General features: G+C 40.6%; 1 protein-coding gene across 1 annotated transcript; it reads right to left on the bottom strand.

The window, feature by feature from the left end:
• Positions 1-5,012: 5,012 nt before the first annotated feature.
• On the bottom strand, positions 5,013-24,546 carry micall2b (mical-like 2b). Its single transcript, XM_022211067.2, has 16 exons — positions 24,373-24,546; positions 21,758-21,806; positions 18,419-18,560; positions 18,146-18,333; positions 17,745-17,872; positions 16,215-16,934; positions 15,892-16,100; positions 14,377-14,440; positions 13,686-13,819; positions 13,412-13,476; positions 12,878-13,001; positions 12,653-12,755; positions 9,934-10,007; positions 9,741-9,855; positions 8,512-8,558; positions 5,013-6,505 (listed from the first exon to the last, which is right to left on the bottom strand). Exons 1-16 carry the CDS (start codon positions 24,513-24,515, stop codon positions 6,429-6,431), a joined length of 2,382 nt encoding a protein of 793 aa, XP_022066759.2. The 5' UTR covers positions 24,516-24,546; the 3' UTR covers positions 5,013-6,428.
• Positions 24,547-24,811: the final 265 nt, after the last annotated feature.

Genomic DNA, 24,811 nt, shown 5'->3' with positions numbered 1-24,811 from the left:
TGACGAAGGTTTATTGTGTCCTACCAGGAGTCTGATGGAGGCTGGTTTTAGTTTCTCATAAAGAAACTAAATTGATTTGTTTATCAAAACAAATTAATTCATTTTAGTCAATTAATGATGCCCTGAACTTCAATAAGTCTGATGTGTTTCTGCAACACGTATGGTCATATTCCAAGCTTTCAGCACCTTCAGAACACAGAACATCTGCTGGGTTTGATGCCTGCGCTATCAGAGGCAAATCAGATCAAGTTTTATGCTAAAAGTGCCACTTCACAACATATGTCATCTCCTGAATGAATTTTAAACAGAAAAAACAACAGCCCAAGGGTGCCTCTGGATTCCCTATGAGCAAGCAGTTGTCAACAGCGGGATGGAACAAAAACAAAAACTTTAACTGTAGAGAAAGCAGGATAGAAGAGCGCAAAAATTGCAGACACAACAATGAACAGTTTGGAGGTCGTTGAGGCCAGAAACTGCAGATCAGAGACGTGTAGCTCCAGATCCAGAGACAGGTACGGACGTTTGATTGCAGAAGAAAAGCTAATTCCCCAAAATCAGTGTAGCTTCATGATTGAACATAATTTAATTAGAAGTTGTCCAAACTCGAAAAGAATGATAAAAACTCTTTGTTGAGCCCAAACATTGTTTGTTTAGAATGTAAGGCTAACGTTTAGTCAGCTGCTCAAGGCTGTAGTTCATTATACCACAATGTAAAGTTTCTGTTACGAATTGAATGCTGCTGGTTTGATTCCACCTGTCTACCTCTGATCACTGCAAATCCATGTAAAGTTGCTCTGGGTGATCAGACATGTCATCCTGGTGGAGCCGGTCTCTTCCAGGATGAAGATGCCTCCATCCATAAGGGGTCACTAAATAGTTTGATGAAAATGATGTGAATCCTCTGGGAGATTTTTTTTAGATAGACAGCAGTCTTCACCACCATCATCAGAACCCCAAATGAATGATTATCTTTTATAAAAACAGCATTTACCTCTCTAGTAAAGTTCCACAGAATTAAAGAGTTAAAACTGATCAGGTAACACTCACTAAGACACTGAATATGGGTTTATCCTTGTGAAGTGCCACCAATCTGTAATACTTAGATCAGCTTGTTTTCGCAATATTTCATACTTCCTAAGTAAAATATCTTCACCATTTGTATTTTAACGCTTAGTTAAAAGACAAAAATCAGTCCTCAAAATGAAAACCCACAGCTTTTCATCACTTTTCAGGTGGATGTTCTTTTTTTTCTATTTTAAATGTACCAGACGAATATTAGAGCTTTCAAAAAGCTTGAAAATATGAGTGGAAATGTTCTCCCTGATAGATGGTGCTGGTGACTCATTGAGCACATATCCTCTCTGTCTTTCACATTACTCATTGACAAACAGACGTATCCATCCATGGAGGAGGCTGCCCTGCTGGCTTGTCACACACACTTAGAGAAACACAAAGAGGGAGACCCGGACCAAAATCCTCAAATGATTTTCCCTCCTGTCGCCACCACCACCACCGAGGTGTGTGTGTGTGTGCGCTTTTACTGAATGTGTGCGTTTGTGCTACCGGACACCGCATGCAAAGGGTTTCCACGGGCGACATCCAGAGGTTCTTGAGGGGGTCCCTGAGCTGTGATCGCTTTTCCAGCGCCATCATCACAAAGACACGCTTATACTGAGACAGCACTCTTTGTCAGAACGCAGCGGAGGAGGATCAGACGCCAAAATAACAAAAACAAATCAGAAGGCAGCAGTTCAGTCGCCACTATTTCATCCTGCCTTGTGTTTGTACGCTTCGCAGCGACACCAGAAATCACTTTGCTATGGATTCCATGCACACCCCTCTCCTCCTTCATGCAAAAATTTGTCGTCACTCTCGAATCTGTCATCACTTTTACACCTTATTCTCACTCAGCAGAACATATTGTGCTGCAGTGTGTGAATACAAAGTACTGAAGAATCCAAGTGCCGTCTAAATATCCACAGATGGATTTTTTTTCAATAACGCGGCCTACACAATGAGATTACAGCACTCTAAACTTCCTCATGCAGTCCGCTTTATGACCTCTCACTGCTTTAGAAGAATCTCGTGAAATCCATCAAAACACACTCAGGAAGTCACACCACTGATAATAAAAAAGAAACAGTGCAGGCAATTTCACAGCAAGTGAAAGAAACAAACAGATCCATAAGCAGACACCTGAAGTGTCATGTAAAATCCACCCGTTTCAGCCTCATACAATATTCAGCCTTAATGTAATCTGAGCGGGTCCAATGCAGCATCTTAACGCACTAATAGACCAGTAAACTACTAAACATCAGTATATGAGTGGAGCGTGAAGCAGCTGAAGGTGTTTAGGAGCTGAATGAGATCAAATAATGAGCTCAAAGCTGTTCAGACACAACTCCAAATAAATGTGGCTCCTTTACAGTGATGGAATTATTGTCAGTTACTCAAGTACTCGCATTTTACCCAACTACCTTTATTTATAAGTATTTATACATCTATGCAATTGCCATTACTGAAATGCTTAATTTTCATTTAAATTTTATGCATTTTTATTTTTTATGTATGTCACTTAAGCATATTTCATTTTAAGCTTTTTTTTAAATGTATGTATTGTTATTGTTGATGTACTGTACTAAGATGTAAATTTTTGTTGTATTTTTCATGTTTGATTTCATGCGTTTTGTTTCAATGTACTTGTCCTTTACTGTGTTTCATTTAGTTATTTTTTACGTAGTTGTATTTAAGTGTCTTCTGCTCAATTTGATCAATAAAAGACACATTTTGGAGGCAAAAAGCATGATTTGTACTCCAGTACTTTTATTTTTAAAACTTTAGTTACTCAATACTTCACAGATTAGACATGATAGATTTTTGATTTCATAAAAGTCAACTAATAAATAACTAAAACATTATAATAAAGTTTCCCAGTAGGAATTAAAATGAATTTCAGCTGCAGCACAGAAGTGACGTACACATAAACTAGTTAGTAATTAGAACCCATAATATACATGATTATTTGAAATGTGACAGCTCTGCTTTATTTTGATCCCAAGACTTCTGTACTTTGGAAATGTAGGATTTTTCATGCTTGTAATGGAGTATTTTTACAGTGCAGTGCTGCTATTTTTAATCTAAATAATGATGAATATAAACATATTGCAGGTTTCACACCATGAAGAAGAAAGTAATGAATCATAAGAAGAAAACTTGAGTTGTGCAGGCTGCATAAGTTAAACACTTCTGAAAGGATGAAGAGAAACAGTGAGATGTACACAGTGTGTCCAATTGTGAACAGAGTTTCCTTACAACCCTAAAAAAAAGTGAGGAAAAGGAGATAAAAGTGTGAGAAACAACAATACCAACAGGCTGACTGTATGCTAATGTGGAGTTTATGCGACTTTAACATGGTTTTAACGGATACGGGACGCGAGCGGTTCAGTCAGAACAGAGTGGAGCCTCACAGAAATTCACTGGACTGTTTAAAAGTGTGTGTGTGAATAACACGAGGCCCACTGTGTTATGTAAATGACCCACCTCAAAGGTATATTTACAGTCAGGCGCTGAAGTCTCACACCTTAGAACTGTTCCTCATTGAGGCGACTTAAAGGCACATTTTCACCCCTCAAAGATAAACGTGTTCCAAAGTTAAGCAGAGACGTGACTGATTCAGACACACGGCGGTGCAGCGAGGGAACATTTTATCACGGTTTCAGGGAGGAATCAACAAACATTTTCACACATAACAACAGGAACAGATGTTGCCTTTAGAGAGAGACAGATTACACCGGTTTGTATTTTCACACTAAAGCACATTAAAAACAACAACGAGGAGCTAAAAGTCAATTTATCTGCTCTTTTCTTCTGCTATTGCATTATTTTTCTCTTTCCCTTTCCCCTCTCTTGTAAATGGGTATTTTAACTGTAGCAGAGGAATTGTTGTCATGTTTGAAAGCTTTGTTTCTGTATATCCAGCAGCTGTTAGCACCTACTGCCTTCCCACGCAGGCTTTTTCTGCACGTTTACTCCTTTACCTGTAGCTTTTACAGGTAACATGATACAAGCTGAACAGACCGCTCATTTTTGGGTTTAGAAATGATCTGTTGGTCCAATATAGCGAGAGACTGGAGTGATTTTAGGTACTCAAAGCTGAAGGTGGCTCACTAGGATTATTTCTATTTAAAATGAAGGCACAGCTACACACCTAGCAAAATATACAATCCAAACATTGTGTTCACACTTTATTTCCACTTATGGAAGGTATCATTGTTATGAAAATTACAGTTTTGTTTTGTTCAATGCGGGAAATGTTTTGCTAATTTTTCATGCCACTTTTATGTGATAGATCTGAACCAGAAATTGCACACTAGTCTTTTAAATCTGGCTAGGAAACAAGCACTTCTTTCTTCCATCTCACTTTAAATTGTCTGATGGATTTGTAATGTAGAAATCAAGCAGCTTCTCCAACAAACTGCTTCAGATTATTGCAATATTTTAGTGTTTCAGAGAAGCTTCAGCCGTTTTTTTGTAGTTTTATTTTTGCACTTCTAATTCTGTTTTAGTCTTGTTTTGTTCTTTTACCAGGCATGGCAACAAAATAATAAGATAAAGCAAACGCAGCATGTGCATTATGCAATAACTTAAACTGAAAATGGGGGAAGAAGGTCGCATTTGAGGCTCGCTCAACCTGTCTGCAGTGCTGAAAACTAAACAAAACCCCAAAGCTAAAAACTTTTGTTAAAGGGAATAAGTCGGAAAAAAACCAACACCTTTAAGTCAGTCTCTCGGATGTACCTCCAATCTGATATTTGCTCAGACAGAAGGCCTCATGTGCTGACATGGACAGGAACATGCTGCCTCCTGGTGGTCACACAGAGACACTGCAACCAACTTAAGATGACCGGCAATTCATTCATAGCAATTCTGTGCAAAACGACCAGAAATAACAATTAATTCAAATTGCATTTAAGTATGATGACATTCCTAAATTAATAGAAGCAAACTTCAAATAAGCTTGTCATTTTTTTAATAGAGCTCAATGAATTTACTACAGTACTTCATTTAAAAACCCAAGACAGTTTCTCCATTTACGAGTCAGACTGCTGTAAGTAGACAGGGGATGAGAACATTAACATTTATACAACTTTATGCACTAGTTCTGTTAAATGTGAGCAGTTTGGTCACAGCACACAAAAGTCGCCTCAGCGCCTCTGGAACACAAAATATCTAACGATGACAAACGCTTTTCAGTTAATGCAGCTAAGAAATATTACAAACATGTACAAATCCAGGTCCAATGTGGACAATTATTTGCGTTCCCAACACACACAAGCAGCAAGTTCAACAAATACTGAGACACAAATCAGATTCATCCTTTTCCTCCTGTCAGCCATAAAATAAAAAAAAAATCAAACATTAAAAAAAAAGTCCACAGGAGAAATACAGACCATTTCCTCCAAAAATCAATGAAGCGAGAGCTCATGAAATACATAAATATGACTACTTTTCGGGGTCAAACCTTAAAGCGACATACAGTCCTCATCACAAAGCTATCTACAGGTTATGACAGCTTTACCAAATAGTGTTTGTACTTGTATGACTCATTTCTCATCAAAGAAGAAAATTCTCATTAAAAAAGAAATTCTTAAAAAAAACAAAACTGTTTTTGTTTTCCTGCTGAACCATCAGATGAACTCCGGTTAGGAACCACTGGCGTACAAAACACCGTTATATACAGGAATGATTCAGTATAAAACCCAACCAAGGAGCAGTGCTATGAGTTATTGTCCAAGAAAATGTCTTAGTGTCGCCGTTTACGCCGTACAGTAGGAAGTAGCTTGGAGATAAAAGTACAACAGGAAGGTCAGACAGACACTGACCCTGATGTTACTGACATAGTTTGGTCACAAGCATTTTGTAGTCCAGACTGAAACATGAGCAGAGAGCAGGAGACAGCCGTCTGACCTCACTAATGAATCTTGCTCTTTAACTCTTATTAGCATCAGTCTCACTGTACACAAAAAAAACATTTCAATGAGTTGCACAAGCAAGAAGATGTAAGGAGACAGCAAGTGTGTGTGTGTGTGTGAGCGTTAAGTAGACAGATTAAGACTAGAAGGGGATTAAAGCTAACAACTGGAGCACTGAACCCAATCACATCACGAGACTGGTGAGTCATTAACCCCTCCACATCATCTGTGTGTGTGTTTGTGTGTTACGAAGAGGGAGCGGGAGCAACGTCAGATCTTGAGTGACGCAGTCGACAGAGGGAAGGGCGTTTTTCAAGAAGCGCTGAGGATAACAGACCGCACATGCCGACACACAAACACACACAGCATCCATGTTATCCCATGAATCACAAGCTGAGCACACTGACATTAAGCAGCAGAAACATCAAAGGAAGAAACAGCGGTGAGCGCCGAGCATCATCCCTCCTTCTTGCCTCCCCAGCCGAACAGTTTGGACATCGGAGACTTTTTCTTTGGTTTGTCCTTCTTGATGTCTGAGAGAGAGAGAGAGAGAGAGAGAGAGATAGAAACACGTTTCTCTGTGAGTGCTTACATTAAGTGCACAAAGTAATACCTACTGTAAATTTACCAAAATATAATCTAGATTTCTGCTCTCCAAATATTTAACAGTTAAAAGTTATTCCAGATGATGACAGAGCTGAGGACTCTAGATTACTTCCCATGCAAAGACGTTACCCTTTCCATTAGTGTGTTATGAGCTTTTAGGTGCATGTAAAAGGTCTGCAAAGTTACAGGACCCAAAGATATGGAAAAGGGAGTTATTCAGGCCTACAGGAAACATTTTCTGTTCCATATGTTCGCACTGAAATAGATAAAAAGGCTTCTGTGTGCTCTGCACCTGGAATATGTTGCAGAAAGAATGGAAATTAACCAATTTAATCTCATTGAGTGCTTTTAAATCTAAACTGAGTGCTTCATAATTTGCTTGTAAATTTATGTACATTTTTTGTTTTTTGTTCATATTTTAATTATGTTTTAACTGTGTCATTTTATAACTGTGTTTTGTATTCGCTGTTGCCTATCTTGGCCAGGACTCCTTTGAAAAAGAGCTTCTTAATCTCAAAGGGATTTCTCCTGGTTAAATAAAAGTAAAATAAAAAAATAAATTGCTCCTTACCTGAAACACCGCATGATTAGCCTTGAAGTTGAGGCTTTTCTTTTGTTACTTATCAGCGTCACCAATTATTTGGTTGACCATTGGATCCAATATTCATCAGTTCTTATTCGAAATACTAATATGTTTTTTTTTTATTGCCCACTCACCTCGAATTAAAATTAACACATCTAAAAATGTTAGAAATGTTAAAATATAAATGAAGGCATTCCAGTTAAGTTTTGCAAATATATTGGTTCCAATTATGGAATAGTAGCCTCCTTGATTACTAATAGTTGTTTTTGGAATCAGCAATGGAGAACAAGAGATATTGGTTGACCCCTCGTCACCATCAACACATTTTCACACACTTCTGGTTTGGCTCTGAAACGAAGACTGAGCATCTTCTGCCAGCATTTCCTCACTAGAGCTACACTTCAGAGATCTGGGTTTACGATACATAACCGACCGACACTGTCTGACTTCAACAGCCCAGCTGACCAATCAGAGCAGACATGAGAGAATAAGGTGTTTTTTGAACATTAAAGCATGTGAACATATTCTAGTAGACCCCAAATGTAAACTTTTAAACCTGAAAATGTTCATAGATGGACTCTTTAAGCTTAGTTTTAATGTTAGACACCGATTTACAAAACCACAGATTTAAAACTAGCTAGTAGCCACTAAGATCTTAGAAGGACTTTAACACTGACAGTAATCGGTTAATGAACAGCTGGTGCAACCCAGTCACGTGTTTGACATGTCCCGACACCTGTTAACCAGTCAAAGCAAAGAACATCTGCACTGGATGTGACACAACATGCGTGTAAACTAGCACATGCCTTTACTGAAAGTGAGAGTGAACTGTGAAACTTTGGCGTTAACTTTATGAATACATTAAAATGAAATGGCTAGTCTGTAGCCCACAGTCGGCATTCATTCGCTGTAACATAATGACCTTTCACTGAAGTTCAATAAATCTCCTCAATTTCAGCCCTGCTTTCCCGGTCATGAATTGCAAATGAAGGTGGCTTTGACTCTGTGCTATCAGAGGGTCAAATTAACCGTCTACATTATCCATTTGTCTAATAGGAACGCTGCTGACAAAAAGAGGGGGAGCGTTTTGTTTGATGCTTTTTCCATTAGCAGAAAACATCGGCCAGTGGCACCCTTAAAAAAAAAAATGCACCACACGAAAACACACACACACACTTCCATAAACCACAATGAGAATTCTATCTACTTCAATTAGAGGTGTCCATGATGGAAATCCTCAATTGGATAATTTATAAGCCAACTAAGTTGCAGTGACACCGAGGTTGTGATAACTAATGAACAGAGCGGAGAGGGGGGCAGGTGGCCTGTGGAGGTGGTGGAGACACTCACTGAAATTCATCATCATCTTGTTTAGCTGCTCGTCCTCCTCTTCCTCCCTGGGAAAGAGAGAGAACGTGCAAAAAGCAAACACAGATTAACACCAGTCCTAACGTGTGTCAGCATTTGTTGTATAAACTGAATTTATGCATTCAGGACTGTGACACACTCAAAGTGGAAGAAAATGAAACAATGACTGACTGGGCTAAAGCTGGCCTAATGGATCTTATTATTGTGTGTGTTTTTTTACACATTGATTATCATTTAGTCAGTTAAATGTCAGAATAAAGTGCCCACTAAAATCTCTTGTCTTTAAATCACTTCATTTGCCTGGCCTGCCGTGATAAACCTAAAGATATTAAACAAAGACAAACAAACAGAGCACAATTCCCTACATTTGAGCATCAATAAACACACAAATACTTTATATTTAAAGAAATATAGTAATAATTAATTATAACTGATCCTCAAATGTTAGTTTTAGCACTTCTATGAGGTCAAATGCTGGTGGTTTATATGCACATCAGTTGAAAAGTCTAAGAAGTATAACCACTTTCCTTATTTAGTTGTCAGTTTAAAAGTAACACAATTCTATTCTTCACTTCTTGTTTGTGGGGATTTTTACTTTCTGTCTGGTCTTCAGCAAGTGAAATACAATCAGTTGATTCTGAAAAGGTCATGATCGACTAGACCGTTTCACTATTAAAAAGAGTCTGGGGTTACATGGACCATATTTCTTTCTAGATTAAACTTAACTGTCCACATGGACGCTAAAATAAAACTATACAATCAGATGTGCATTTACATGCCTCGAAGGAGAAATATGACTTTTGTTGACATGTGCTAAGTTAAACAGGGGCAGAGTGCATGAGAACATGAAACTTTTTGGCCTTTTTACAGCAAACACCAGCAGCCAGTGGATGAAAGTCCAAAGGAAAGACTGATGGGAAGGACTTGTTCTCATTGAGATTATCGAATGGGACGTGGGAAAAACGTGCAAAGAGAATAAAGCCTTTACATGCTCATTTGGTGTGAATGTTTTCATATTAAACAGATAATCCACACTGTTTCACCATCGCACCTTAACCAGCTGATCAGGCCTGCATGTTCTGACAGAAGTGGTGCAGAGGAGGCACTTTTATTCTGAGGCTGTTATGGTACCACAGCTTCTGTCTGAAAACTGGTGACCATGTACAAAAAGAACTCCATGTTTTACACAGCATAGATGTAACCACCCTCACCTGAGTCTGTCCTCGTCCAGACCATCTACAATCGCGTTTCTGTCGTTGACAATCTCCACCAGTTTCTCCATCAGCTGCTGTTCTTTCTTTCTGTCCCAGGCTGTTTTCAAGTGTTCTGCACACACAAACAGATTTGTAGTGTCAGACCAGGTGTCCTGTCTCTGTGCTGAAGCTGCTCATCTGAAGTCCTCACCTGGTTTCTCCATCAGTCTCCGGAGCTCTTGCTCAACATTGGGCTGCTCTTCCTCCAGGTCCTGAGTTCTTCCACTGCACAGAAAGAAAAACAGACAGACACAGGGTAATTTGTTTTATGGTTTATCTAAACGTGTAAGTTTTCAATCCTGACCTGTCATTTTGACAGCACAACTTTAAAAGCAGACTTCTCGCCTCATATAGCCTCACTTATATTTACAAAGATGGACTCTTAAACCTTTAGTCCAGCAGAAAAACATTCTCCATACCATTACTCATACTAGCCAGAAGGTACGGGGCAAAGACAACCAAATTTAGCTGACATGATGTCTGCTATGTTCAGTATTACAAAAATTCAATGTTGTTTGCAGCTACAGGTTGTAATAGTACCAGAATGATCGGAGAAATCAGTTTTTGTGGACATTGGATCAGAAGAAACAAGCCTTCAAGACAGCGCTGTCAGCAGACACATCTGAGAGTAAATACAACACAAGCAAGGATCTAGTCCAGAGAAAAACACCTGGATAAGTGCCATACAACAAGTTCACGAGTCATAATAGGACCGTAGTTTTTACAGGCAGTGCAGACGTAACAACACAATACAAACTGCATATCACCTTATATAGTCGGCATGGAAACAGTTGCATTAGTTTGAAGTTGTGTTTCAGGCCTTTTGATCAATTTAAGACCAATATTCACTCTCCTGTTAGCTTTCTTTAGGTCTCCACTGAAATCTAAGTATAATATCTGGCTCTCCTGGCTGTTAAATGACCCACTGTGCTCTTTGTGAAAACAGAAGGTCGTACACTGAAAAACACCGAAACACTTTCGTGAGGTATAGCTCAAGGTTTGTCACCACGAGTGACCTCTTGCACACTTTTAAAATTAAAATATTGATTAGATCAATTTGAAATGGTCCAGCCACCATAAGCTATGCAAAAACTGACAACTCTGAGTGTCTTATTTGTCAAAGGAACAGATGAAGGGTACACCAGTCAGTCACAACACTAAAACCACCGACTGGTTACAAAGGCAACCATCAAGAGGTTGGATATATGAGGTAGTAAGTACACAATCAGTTCTTGAAACTGGACAAATGGGCAACATGAGGCTCTAGCGAAGGGCAAAATTATGATGGACATACAACTGAATCAGAGGATCTCCAAAATGACAGGTGTTGTGGGATCTTCCCAGTATGCAGTGATTAGCACCAACAAGAAGTGGTCCAAGGAAGGACCACCAATGAACTGGCAGCAGGGTCGTGGGTGTCCAAAGCTCACTGATAGGCAGAAGGAATGAAGGCTGGCCGCTGTGGTCCCATCCCATAAATTAGCTACTGTAGCACAAATGAGTGTAAACCTAAATGCTGGCCTCGATAGAGAGCAGTGAGAACATACGGTGCATCACAGCTTGCCGCGTGTCGAGCTGTGGCGCTGCAGACTGCTAGTCCTGGACGTTGCAAGGTGAGGACTCTGTAAATTGGACATGTTTTTCCAGCAGACGACTGGATGAAGATCTGTGGAATTTGGAGACCCAGTCAACTCTGTAGCCCAATCACAGTGTCAGAGATTCACAGATTTTCAAGCACATTAAGTCTGTGATGGTCAGGACTGTCCAAGTGTCAAGTCTTCAAATGTGTTGGGGCTCTCGAGCACATTTTCCACAAGTCTTGATTTCTGCAGACTTTACTTGGGGAAATAACCACAGTTCATGGCATTGTAATGTGAAGCAGGAGGCTACCAGACAAAGCCCAGAAACTTAAGAAAAAAGGAGAACACGCAAGCATGGAATGAGCAACCAACCCTAATATTAAAAGAAAACAATAAGCCCAAACTATATCTTGCTGTCAGTTCATCGTCAAAACCGTATTTAGTGGAATTTCAAAACATACTTTCCCTTAAATACCTTGAAGAAAGTAAGAAATGTAAAGTAAAAAATATGAAACCTCAATAGTACAGAACATGTATTGATGTCCTCATGGTTATGTGATACGTCCCAAAGGTCACTATCATCAGTTATGAAGGGATATATGTGATCTGCAGCAGTGTTTAGGTAGATGCCTACAAATCAAAGTAGCCTCCTTATGAATGCAGGACCCAAGGCGTCCCAGCAGAACATTACCCAAAGCACCACACTGCCTCTGCCGGCTTGCCTTCTTCCTATAGTGCATCATCTGTCATCTCATTTCTAGGGAAACACCAGCCATCCACGTTACGTAAAAGAAAACCTGATTTATCAGACCAGGCTTCCTTCTCCTTCCATCGTTTCATGGTCCTGTTCTGATGCCGACACGATCCTGTTAGGTGCTTTAGGCAGTGGACAGGGGTCAGCTTGGACTCTCTGATTTTTAAAGAACCTGCTGCTCATGTCTTGGTGTCTGATACAACGGGACATCTTCAGAGGACTTGTGGACTCCAGGCCTTGATGGGTCAGAGCTCTTTTGGCAGCACGAGGTGGACTGACAGAATATTAGGCAGGTGGTTTAAATGCTGTGACTGATCGGTGTATGTGTTCTATTGAACAGCATCCTGCTTCACACTTGTGTTTGGTCCCTGCAGCTGGTGGGGGGTGAGCCGCCCTGTTCCAGGACGCCCTGCTGGGGGACGGAGGAGGGAGGACACTGGGAATTCAAACTGTCAACCTTCTGGACACAAGTCTGTTTCACTAATCGCTAAATGGTGGCATGCCCCTTTTCTAAGTGTGTTCATGTGTGTACTCACATGTAGACCAGTTCAGACTCCCGGCGCATGGCCACCTGCTTGTTCCTGATCAAGTTGAACCACTCAACCATGAGCTCATCCATGACAGAGTCATCGTCACCCTCTGACACACAAACACACACACACAGAGTTAATCCAATATACACCCCTTCCTTGAAGTCTTGCTTGTATTTCACACTGTCCTGACTGAAGAGGAGGCTCATACACTACATGTGTTTGTCTCACCTTCCTCGCTGCGACGCAGCTTCACCTCCAGCTTGACTCCTCTCTTTTCCAGCTCATTCAAGTTATCTTCAATGTCCTGTAGCTCCTTAATGATCTTCTCTTTGGGAATGTAGTCTGGCTTCATCTAAGATGTGACACAAATATGCAAACACAAGCAGACAAAATAAAATGGAGGACATGAACCAAAACAAGTGACAAGATCAGTAAAGTGAATACATTCATATAAAATAATGGTAATGTGTTAATGTAATTCCTCCAATAATGTTTCAACAGCTAATTAAAAAAAAAAAATCTGTTTCTTAGTTTTCCTATTTCTTTCATCTTGTGACACTTAAATTACGTCTAACTTGCATGAGCTAGGAAACTTAGTGTTAGTTTGTCAGGAAAGATGAGTTAGAGTGAAGCTGCAGCAGTGTTCTGCACACAAAATGGATAAATAAGTACTGGATCAAAGTGTCATCTTCAAATGTTTTCATAATTAAAAAAGCAAGACAAAGGGTATAACAAATTCATTTCCTGTCTGTGGCTTTATACCTTGGAAACCTTCAACTCGGACTCGATACCATTCGCAGTTTGCTCCTTCTGACCATTTTGAACTCCTAAAAAAGAAAGAGATAAAATGTTTTAAACAAAAGTACAAAGAAGGAAGAAACTCTGAGGGTGTGATTCATATAAAATTCTGTTTATAAGATCATTTGTGGTAGAAACATTTGTCATGTCCACAAAGAATAACACACTGCTGAGAGATAGGAGTGTACGAGTTTGTCCGAATCATAGCCGAATGACAGGTAGGTGTCCATGCTCTTACCCTTTGCTGGAGTGACACAAATGCTTGGGGTGGGAAGATGAGAGGACGACAATGAAGGCCCAACCGAGAGATCTGATGTCTTTCCAGCTCCATTAGGATATGGTTTAGTGGATGACTGTGAAGGACCAGCAGGTCTGTGGAAGGATGAAGGACGACCAGTTAAAGAGGAAGAGATAGAATTTAATTTGAGGTAGTTTATCAGCTCGTACAGGTAGTTCCTTCTCCCTCCTGCTACACTTCTTAGTTTTGATTCATGAGAGTGGGCATAAAGGTCATGTGGGGAGAGGACCTCTGGGTGCTGAGCATATGTTGCACCACGGAGGACTCTGCTCAGTCCTGACACCATTTGTGCCTCACATGTATGTGGCGGAAGAGCAGAGACTGAAAGCTCCGACTACAAATGATGGCCGAGCCATTTGGAGGAGCAGCAGGTACAGGCTTCCTGAGGGAGGAATGTTTGGAGATGGATGAAAGACTGGATCACAGGATGGATGGATGGACAGGAGATCAGGAGGAAAAAAGAGCCCGTACAGTTAATGCTCCATGATGTCGATATGCTGAAAGCCCACCCACGTACAGATACTTCCTGCTGTTAGCAAACCAGAACTAGCAGCCGGTAGGGGAGAGGAACTACCCAGAAACATAAAAACAGTGACAAAACACAACAAACGGTCAATAAAACAAGTCTTACTTGACTTCTTTGGCGACCGGCTTGAGCATCGACCTCCAATCTGCAGGAGACTCATTTTCTGATGCTGTGGAGAAAAAAGAAATTAACACCATTCAATGTCAGCTCCTGTATTTATTTTTTATGATAAAGAGATTGCATTTTCCACCAACAAAGTCAAACACATGACAGAAAGGTCAGTAGTATCTTTTGCATCCAAATACCTTCTAGATAAAAAGTCACAAAGTGCTTCACAATAAAGCAAGAGACAAAGTAAGCAGAGACAAGGCACAAAAATACATAAATAAAACTGAGAAAAATCACAAGAGCGTTGCTCAATGGGAAGTCAAAAAAGACGGGTCTTTAACGGCTTTGTAAAGGTATCAACAGAGACTGGAAATTCTACTGAAGCACCCTAGAGATAGGGACAATACATTCAGCAGACTGGCATGCATGTGTGAAAAGCATCAGTGAAGCCTCTCAGTTACTGGATACATCACAACAGCTGGATAGGAGGAGTCAGCTGATTGCTAGGTTGTTTTGGTTTTTGTTGGTATTTTTACTTTTATTTGGGAAATGCAAAATGTGGGGAAAAGAGTATGGAAATTGCAGCAAATGTTTGGCCAGGCAGGAAGTGAACTGTGGATTTATTGGCCTGAGGAGTTTGTACTAATGTGGTCTGATTCCTAACCACTCAGCTGCTGGGTCGTCCAGGTCAGCCACTGCTTTTACCCTTGCTCTGGGGGAAAAAACTACATTCCACCGCTTTTAACGATAATTCTGCAAATTTCCCTGAACAGTAATAAGTTATTTTAGAGTCTTTTTGGTTTGACAAACTTTTGTTCTCCACTTTCTTGTCGAGCTGATGCTCTGTGACTTTAAGTAATGCTATTATTTCAGTGTAAAGTCAGTGGAACAAGCACAAAACACTAAAGCAAACAAACAATCTTTGCCTCTGCACAGAGCAGCTTTCATTGGAATAAATGCATGCCACATTTAAGTGCAACTACTTTCCTTTTAGTCTCCATTAAACATTTAATTTCCTTGAATTCCCTGCAGATTTAAATCGTGTCTCATTGCAGTTAAATGCTTTCTTTATTTTTGCGTGGTGGCTCAGTTATATGACTTTTAGATGGACTAAAACAGCAATCAAAAATGTGTGTTTTAAAAGTTAGCTTAGCTAGGTTTCACTTTGAGAATTACAAAGTAAGATAGTTTGTTTACATAAATATATAATATATTTTTAATTTAAGATGTTAGATTACACATAAGAGTTTTGTTCATTGCTTTGAAACTAGTTTATGTTTTTGAGTCCATCTGCCATAGTACAATACAGTATAAACACAGTAAATGTAAAAAATCCACCAGCACCCTCTCACACCTTCAGCACATTTGCCACACACATTCACATACATCTGACTGTCATCTGCCGACAACAATAATGACAAGAAGACATGTGACAAGACTCCTGAGAGAATATCAACATGTCTACCAAGCTCAACCACTCTGTGCACGTTAATAAAACTGTGTGAGTTTAACCTGAGATGTAGGGTGATGCGCTGCGAGGCTTTGTGTCTCCTCTCTCTGGAGTCTTGGCTCTGAGTCCAGTCCCGCTGGTCGGAGTGGGAGCAGGTTTCGGGGGATCTGGAGAAACCAAGTCGGCGAGGATTGACCGATCTGCTCTCAGCCTCACCCTCCCTCTGCCACCCTCCGTCTCCTTCTTAGGCGTCTCCACTTGAGCCTGAGGCCTGAACAGAAGTAAGAATCTCAGGTTAAATGCCATCCTTCACCAGCAGAGGTCAGAACGAAGCAAGAAGTAAAGTTTAATCGCGGTTCTGTGTGTCTCAGGTTTGATTACTTACTTTTCTGTTTTCTTCAGCGCTACAGTTGTCCACGATGGCTTGCTGTTATTATTGTTGTTCTCCTCAGCCAGTTTCTTGGAGATGATGGCCACTGCTGATGCTTTTGCCTTGTTACTCTCGCTGTCTTCTTGTTTCAGACCCACTTTTGCACCAACACCGCTTACTTTAGCTTTATCCCCAACTTTATCCAAGCTCTCATTCGCATCTTTTTTTCTCGTCCCACCAGCATTTACAACCACAGTAACAGCCTGTCCTACTTTGGCCTCCTGCGTCTTACCGCCCACACTCTGACCTTTATTTATGTCTATGTCGACACTTGAGGTAATTTTCTCTTCATCATTAGCAGTCTTGTCTGATAGGAAGAACTTGAGTTTAGACTGGTGTGTCTTGGCGGCAGTAGTGGAGGTCCGAGGGGCAGCGGTGGGCCTGCTGCTGGTGGAGCTGGTTGTAGTGACAGGAGAAGCTGCAGGTTTGGACACCAAAGCGGTCGGACTTTTTTTAGCAGCGGGAGAGAGACCTGATGCAGGTTGGGAAGGAGATGGAGTAGAAAAAGTGCTGGAGACGCTGGGTTTCTGTGTCAGCCATGATGGTCCCAGTCTGGAAGGTGTGTGAGTGGGAGCAGGTGTACTGGTTTTACTGGAGTCTGGGAGGGGAGTGAATTTGGAGACGCGGGTGTTCGTGGGCAAATTTAGAAGAGGCGCAGTTGTAGGTGAAAGTAACCTGAAAGACAGAAGTCAACGCACAGAGAGGTTGGAATGAAGAAATTCTTGTCCAGAGCTCATAGAGTGGCCTCTCAGAGCTGCTGTTGCTGCAGTTTTAGCTTAAATACACCACTTTTAGTAAAATATGCTGCCCTGCAAATCCAAAACACTGTCATATGATGGTCCAAAAGCCAAGAACAGAGTTTGTTCCATCCAAAAATATTATAAGCATTGCATCTTTCTATTTCATAAAATAACACCAGATAAACTAGCACTGCTAAAAGCTAATTAGCCTAGCTTAACTGTAAGTGCTGCCGATAACCTTCATATCACATATTTTGTTGCTTTTTTTTTTTACAAATTTATCTCAAATGATCAAGAAAGCTGCAACAAGAACATGCTTTGGATGTAGAAACTGTGTTTTCCCTGCAGACAATGTAAACATAAAATAATACTTTATTGATTTCTTATACACAGCAACTGAGCAACTTAAAAAACGGTGTTAAATGTCAGGTTTTTCTTTAATGTAGGTGATTAGATAAAAGCAAATATAAGTAGTAAAGCAAAAATCAATAGTCGGAATTAGATTTTTCCTAAATTCACTTTAATAAATCCCCTTTAAAAATAAATCATCAGTTCAGTTTTTAAAGACATAATTATACGATTAAATTGAGATCATGTTTACTTTGAGCTTGCTAATCCATTAATGATGAGATGATTTTCTAATTAGCTTTCTGGAGTTACAAAGTGAACTTTTACATTATTGTAATCACAGACTGATGATTAACGGCGATTAAACTTAATTACACCAAGATTATGAAGTCCTTACTTTGCACAGCTCCTGTGATAGAGCTTCCCGTCCACTAGATGTCGCTGCACCAGGTGAACATGCTTGTTACAGGACACACATTTGTTACTCAACGTCCCTGTCTGATGGGATTTATCCACCAGAACATCCTAGAACAGACACAATAGAGGAGAGACGGGACAAGGGGGGGAAGTTCATCATGAAACGTGCTTTTGTTTGTTTTGCAATGGCACTGTGTTCATCTGTTGGCACAGACAAAGTGACATCTCTTCAACTGTTTGTGTCATCTTTGACGCATTTGCCTTGATAAACTTCCACTTTCTTGGTCAGTAATGCATGTTGAAAATCAAGAGTGTTTAAGATTAACAGAGCATTTTGAAAACTGCTTCCTGATTTGGCAATGCAGTGTGAAGTATTCAGACCTTTGCTGTATTTCTGCTTTGTTTTGGGGAAGGAGCGGGCCTTGTGATGTTGGAGGACGGCGGAGGGCTGTTCTCTCTGGCGGGTTTAGAGGGAGGGAACACCTTAGCCGTCACAGGCTGGTTCTTCTTCCCAGACGGCTCATCGGTGGGAGCGTCAGCCGGACGCTTGATACCTGCCATACCTCCAACTGTGTGCCAACATTCAGACGTACAGATGAGACAAAGGGACACAGAAAAAGGCAGAAACAGACACCGTGAGAAGCTAATACTCACTTGGGGAGCGTCCGTGGAAGTAGTTGTAGTATTGTGAAACATAAGTCAGGATACTGAGGCGGTCAGGAACCTTAAGAGCCACCATGTCCTCTGCATCCAACAGTGCTGGAATTCCCAGTTGCTCTTCTGCAACACTGAACGCCTGCAAATAAAATCAACTTTATCTGACAAAGAAAAAATTCTTCAATCTAGACAAGCCTGATGTCCCAACAAATCAAATGAGAGTAGGTTGTTTGAGTTTGTGAGGCCTCCATGAAAGATTTTTTCTACATCATAGCAGAAAAATCTGAAGTTAAATAGAAATATCAGCTTTATTTTCTCTGGATAATCTTTTGAGACTGATGCAGTTTCTCTTTCATTCTTGGCCGCTGTTTTGACATGCCTGAGCAAAAGTGCAGACACAAATATCTCAAATAGAATCTCTTTGGCCACATGTTACATCTAAACTACATGTACTAACATCAGTGATGAGTAGTAAGTCAGGAATTTCCAAACTACAATCACATTCACTAGTTTCAAGGAAGGAAGAAATAGCAACAAGCAGAGGCAGGCCAAGGAGCACCAGCAGTAAAACTTAATCAGTTACCAAATGATCATAAAAACACTGTTTACTTTGGTGTACCCTCTGGCACTTCAGTCCTTTTTTGGTGTATCGTTATTTGATTAACTAAACTGTTAACTTTGTTTGAGATGGAATTCTACGTAATGTCACGTAATTACTGAAAATTGTCGCTTTTAATCTGTTTTAGTTTAAAGAGCAGACATTTTAGATGTTGAGTTTTGATCAGTTCAGAGTCCATTAATGAAGCTTCAGAAAGAAAGTGAAAGCTCATAACAGAATAATGCAGCCCAAATCAAAATCCTCACATGGAAGCACTCCATATTTGATGATGATTTCTCCTCCCAGCCAACATAAAACGCGTTTTGACGTGGAAAATATCCAGTTACACAGTACGACGAGGTGCTGATGATCATTTTTTAATTTTTTCCTTATTTACTCTATGAACTTTCCTACAAGTTGACAACTTCAGTTTGCTTGTTTTAGAACAATTTCAGTACTTATTAGCATTCATTTTTTAATTTCAGTTATCTAGATTACCCTCACCCCTATTAATGGGATGGACAAAATAACAGGAACTCTGCTTTGTGTTTGCCTACACTCTTCAGATGGCCCCATTTACCCCAAATTAGGAAGTTGTTCTTCCAACTCTGATGTGCTCATAACGTGGAAACAATGTGGACACTACAACAAAAGATGGATTTCATTGCTCGGAGCATTTAAACAACATATAGATAGCGGATTGCATGAAAACATTGCTCTACCTGATATATTTTCAAATGGCCACTACCCTTCTAACTAATCTAGGCCAGTCTATGTGGACAGGAACAGTTACAACCCAGTATTATATTACAAATTAAATCAAGCAATATGTGAATTTACACCACTGACCAAGTTTTTCCACCATCAACCAAACATTTACTTCTGTCTGCCAGTTTCACGTCTACAATCTGGCAAAAATTAAACAAAATTTTCACCAACTTTCTGAGTTATTGTTCCGCATTGAAGCGGCTTTCACATTAGCTTTCTTCATCAGAAACTCATATTCTTCCTCAATTATTCCAACACCACATGAGTGCAATGCAGTACAGTTCAACAGTACCACAAAATGTAGCCTCCAAAATGACCACACAGTTGACTCTAAAACCGTTGATTTTAATTCACAAAGGTAGTAGCTATTGCAGAGTTGTATTAGACTGCATTAGCTTTAGCTGGGTGTATCTGGTTTTAACAGTTTGGCATTAATGCTCTGAGCAGTTTGCTGTATGCCAATATAAAGTGGCCAAGTCACCATTAACCAAGGTGTCAAGAAAATACTGCTTTGATATCGATACTGAAACTCTGTATTAGCAGAGGTACCAAAAATGATTAGCCAACAGGAGAGTGATTCATTTTCTTATCAATTACTTGATTAGTCAACTTATCGTACAAGATTATTTTCAGCTCAGAGGTATCACTTATGCAAGTATGATTCATCTACTGCCATGTGAGGCCGTACGTAGGCCTCAGTCACAAACAGACTGTCTCAGCTTTCAGCATGCTAGCATTCGGAAATGAACACCAAACACAATGTATTACGGACTGAAATGTTACCAGTTTTCAAGTATTTGCTCCAAACCAAAGTATTGGACAAAGAAGGAATATCAGTTAAAGTTATTCCAGTTAATTGTTATGCATGAAAGCCAAAAAGCACAAATATCCAATGCTGTTGATTTAAAGGTGCAGCCTGTAGGATTTAAATAGTTTCTAATAATGAAGTTTAAAGTTTCACTCAACTCAATAACTCGCTGTATCCTCCTCTTCCACAGGAGAAACTACAGTGGATGTTGAAAACCTATAAAGTGCGAAAGGCCCGGTGTCAAACCCAGGCGTGAACTAACCGTGACGTCACCCGTTGGTTTCAATGCCGAGAAAATGAAGTCCGGATTTTGCTACTTCCTGGTCGCCATTTTGGATTTTTTGGGGCCAGTGACGTAAAAAGCGTCATCAAACAGGCTGGACCGGAGAGCAACTAGGGGCAGGACCAGTCAATGGGACTGTCAATCAAGTATAGCCACGCCCCCTGGCTTCGCCAACTTTAACGATTTATTTAAAATTCAGTATTGATTTATTTTAAGATCGGCTACCTGATCTCTCATTTTGACCATGAAAACTAACGGGAAAAAATCCTGAGCCGTAGAAAATCAGTCTATCAAATTTCATTTTCTCCAAAAATGAATTGGGGTCTATGGAGAAAAAGCTTTTTGGAGCCAACCCTAGCGGACGGCGTGATGTTGCAAGTTTTTGACACTTCCGGGTTGGCTTCAATTTTGGAGCCAGATGCTACGTCCATCTTTATATACAGTCTATGGTCAAACCAGAGTTTGGTTTGTTCATTCTGGGCTATCATAGAAAGATGGCAGTGTAACATGGTGGGCTTTCTGGAAGAGGACCCACAACCTCTGTAGGTATGAAGGATTCATTGTAAGCTCACGCAAACAATCATAGTTACATGTGATTTTACACTGACTGATAGGACCTTCTAAATCCTACACACTGGACCTTTAAGTCTGAAGGATTTATCTTTGGAACATGTATGTCTACGCAAAATTTCATAGCGATCAGTGACATATCTGTTGAGATATTACAGTCTAACCAAACACTGCCATCTGTGGAACCAAAAGGAGGATAGAGATCAGGATTAAGGGAGCCACTGAGTGTGTTCAGGAAATCTGAGTTTGTCAAACAAAACTAATTAAAAATATTCAGGTGTCAAAATGCAGAATGTGAACACATCTTACCAGCTTGTTGTTGTCATAGACATTTTCCTTCTTCAGAGAATCAAAATTGCTGCAACAGAGCAGAAAAAAAAAAAAAACATGATTAATAAAACACATGTGATCCAACTTCCCTTCTGCTTTCATCTGTTTACAGGCAGTACAGGCTGAACATGAGTTGTTTGGTCATGCATAGCTTCCTCATTGCAGCACACATCGTGACGGTGACGGTGTGACCAATCAGCTAAAACTGAGACTAACGCAAAACTCAGCCTGTGTTCATCACAGTGTCTATATTGGGCAGACTGGAGCAAAGCCTTTAACCAGCGTTTAGTGCTTCAGCCCATGTAAACACAAAATGCGCCGCCACAAACACTGCTCTGGCTGAGGGTAAAAACTGGAATGGAGAGAGCCGGAGCAGCTGTGTCTCCTCCAGGAATGAAAGCAGTGTCTGTCTAATGACCTCTCTGGAACAGCACCAAGCGTCACTGTGTGAAACTGTCCAAAAACTAGTCGAAGATGATGAGTAAAGGCTTAGGAACATCTGAAAATTGAAACCAAACGCCTTAAATGGGAAGAGCTCATTCAGACCTAAGAGCTTCCAAAGTAAAAGTATAACTCATTGTTGCCTGGTGGAAATTTCCTACTTGTTATCAAATAAGTCCCAGGAAAAAAAAAGACAAAGAGCTGATCTTTTTCTTTTCCTTTCCAGAAGAAATTCAGTGATAAGAGATAAACGTCTGATATGTATTCTGAGTGCAGAGGATGTGACACATGTAGACACACTGTACAGAGGTGAGTCAAAAATATCAGCAAACATACACCTGTTGTTGCTTTTAAAGTATAACAATATGCTGCTGCTATTTTACCTTTACTCTCACTGACTGTATCTCTGTGTTTTGGAACATTTGTCAGACAGAACCAGTACATGAAGACATTGATTTGAGTAATTATTAGCTGCAGCCTTAAATTTGATAAAATGGCTACTTTGCAAGTGACAGCACATAACTTAATCTAACTAAAGTTCAAATGACATTTTAACATTTTGCTTTTAAAGGTGTTAAGTTTTATTTTACATCACTTGAGACCAATTTATTCCAGTGAATATTAAAGATAAGCAGCTATTAAAGAAGCAGATAATGATCGACTGCATTCATGCTTGATGGCTTGGCTTTGGTATCCTGGACGTTTAAGGCTGAATCTTGATTTTAAGTGAATTTTTAGATCTGAAGGGAGCAATCTATAGTTTTTATTCCCTCGAACACAATTCAGTCTTTATCAGTGGTGGAGGGAAGAACCAAGGCTGGCCTTTGCTCTATGCCAAGCAGCCTTTTTCAAAGCCAAAGGTGGATGATCAGCATCACCCAGGAGGCTGCAAACATCCTAAAGAGACTTGCATCAACACTTAAGAGGAAACAAATTGCCACTAATCCCCAGTCACCAGATGCATGAAAGTCTCCTCACCGAGTCACCAGAGTGAGGCCTGCTGCACCTCATCATGGACTAGAAGATGATGGTGAAGATGGCAAACATCACATTTCCCTCAGAAACCGAGAAACTTGAGATGCAGTTCTCACTGAGCTCAAACTGCCAGGAGAAGAGTTAGTGATTGAGCACATGAAACTATGCAGAGCTGGCAGCTGAAGCACGGCTCTGCAGCTGGAGTCGACTCTGTGGAGGTGGGATGCAGAGAATTTATTACGACTTCTACAAACAGACTGCTTGGAGGTCTGGAGATCAGAAGGAAGGACTTGCAAAAGGAGGTTCCCATGGCAGACATGGCTCTGGATGTAAAGGCCTTCTGGGCACCAAAACAATTCATGACAGGTTAGGAAGACACTTCTGAGGCTCCACAAGTAGCTGATGAGCCCTCCAGAGATGCTGTGGGCTCATCTAGGAAACATCAAGGATGTAGGCGGCCCACTTCAGAATCCCTCTGGCACATCCTTCCATCACCTTCATCTTCTTCAGTGCTTACATGACAGACAGTAAGATCTAGTCCTGTGTTTTCAACTGTGAATACTGTGCACTGTCACTGTCTGACACTCACTACTGAACATTTTCACATACACAGATGGCTTTCAAAATAAAAATATTACAGTGCTATAAAATCAGTATGATTCCAAACTGAGTTGTTCTAAGGTTCAGATCTTTATGACTATATTTGCTTCCATATGCTGCACACAGGTTGCACTTTCACGTGGACGTTTTTTCCTTTCAGTTTCAAGTTTGATCCACTTTGAACTCATCTTGGTTCTTATTGTTTTACTTAAATCCTGATCTACGGCCCAGAAAAATAAAATCCAGTTCTCATGTATTCCATATAAACTTCCAACATCCCAAAGTCAGTGGTCCCTGTGCAGACCACTTGGGGGGCAGGGAGCTGCAGATTGGCCCCTTTACTCCCTAAACTCCACAGCTGAGCTCATTCTCCTGTGTTTCCTTCAGACCCATGAAGCTGAGGCTTGTTCTCTGTCATAAATAAAACTGCTGAAACCTATTATGAAGCTGAAAGAAGGCTAAATTTCCAGCAGTTAAACAGCCAGGCTGCAGACAGCGCAAACTGACTGGTGGAACTTAACAAAGCGAGCATTTCAAAGTCTTTTGTTGTCCAGTCTTGTAGTTTCGTCGCTACTTACATGAGGTCCGGTCTGTGTTTGTGGATGAGGGCGCAGAAAGCCAGGCCGTCCCTGAAGGACGTGGTCATGTTGGTGATGGACACATCCCGGTACCCGTCACACTGGACCCGGCACCACTGCTGCAGAGCCTTCACGGCCGACATCCCGGAGCGCAGAGCCGGACTGATCCGATCTGGAGCTCCGCAGAGCCGCTGTGGCGCACAGAGCTCAGCCTCTCTCCCTCCCTCCCACAGAAAAAAAACTTTCCAAACTTTCCACAGGAGTTCGGACACGCCGGATCCGGGAAATGAGGGACTGAGTGTTTCTGTGGGAATCACCTTAGTTCCACCGAGAACGAAACAAACTGAATGTGACACCTGCGAAAGGTCGGCCGTGACGCGTCGTGGGTGGAGATCCACAGTGTGGTGTCTTTTAACTCTTTCTGCGTATGTTTGTGTGT

The sequence above is a fragment of the Acanthochromis polyacanthus genome, chromosome 3 (assembly GCF_021347895.1).
Source record: "Acanthochromis polyacanthus isolate Apoly-LR-REF ecotype Palm Island chromosome 3, KAUST_Apoly_ChrSc, whole genome shotgun sequence".
NCBI lineage: Eukaryota > Metazoa > Chordata > Actinopteri > Pomacentridae > Acanthochromis > Acanthochromis polyacanthus.
Note: the sequence above shows the minus strand (reverse complement) of the source record. Positions and strands in the feature narration are given on the sequence as shown.

What these genes read in the sequence shown, in the direction of transcription:
- micall2b (XM_022211067.2), bottom strand. Translation starts at nt 24,515, where the DNA reads ATGTCGGCCGTGAAGGCTCTGCAGCAGTGGTGCCGGGTCCAGTGTGAC. An exon ending in TCTATGACAACAACAAGCTG is followed by an intron (nt 18,561 to 21,757) that starts GTAAGATGTGTT and finishes TTTTATTTGCAG; the next exon opens with GCGTTCAGTGTTGCAGAAGA. An exon ending in TTGTGTCACTCCAGCAAAGG is followed by an intron (nt 13,477 to 13,685) that starts GTAAGAGCATGG and finishes TTTCTTTTTTAG; the next exon opens with GAGTTCAAAATGGTCAGAAG.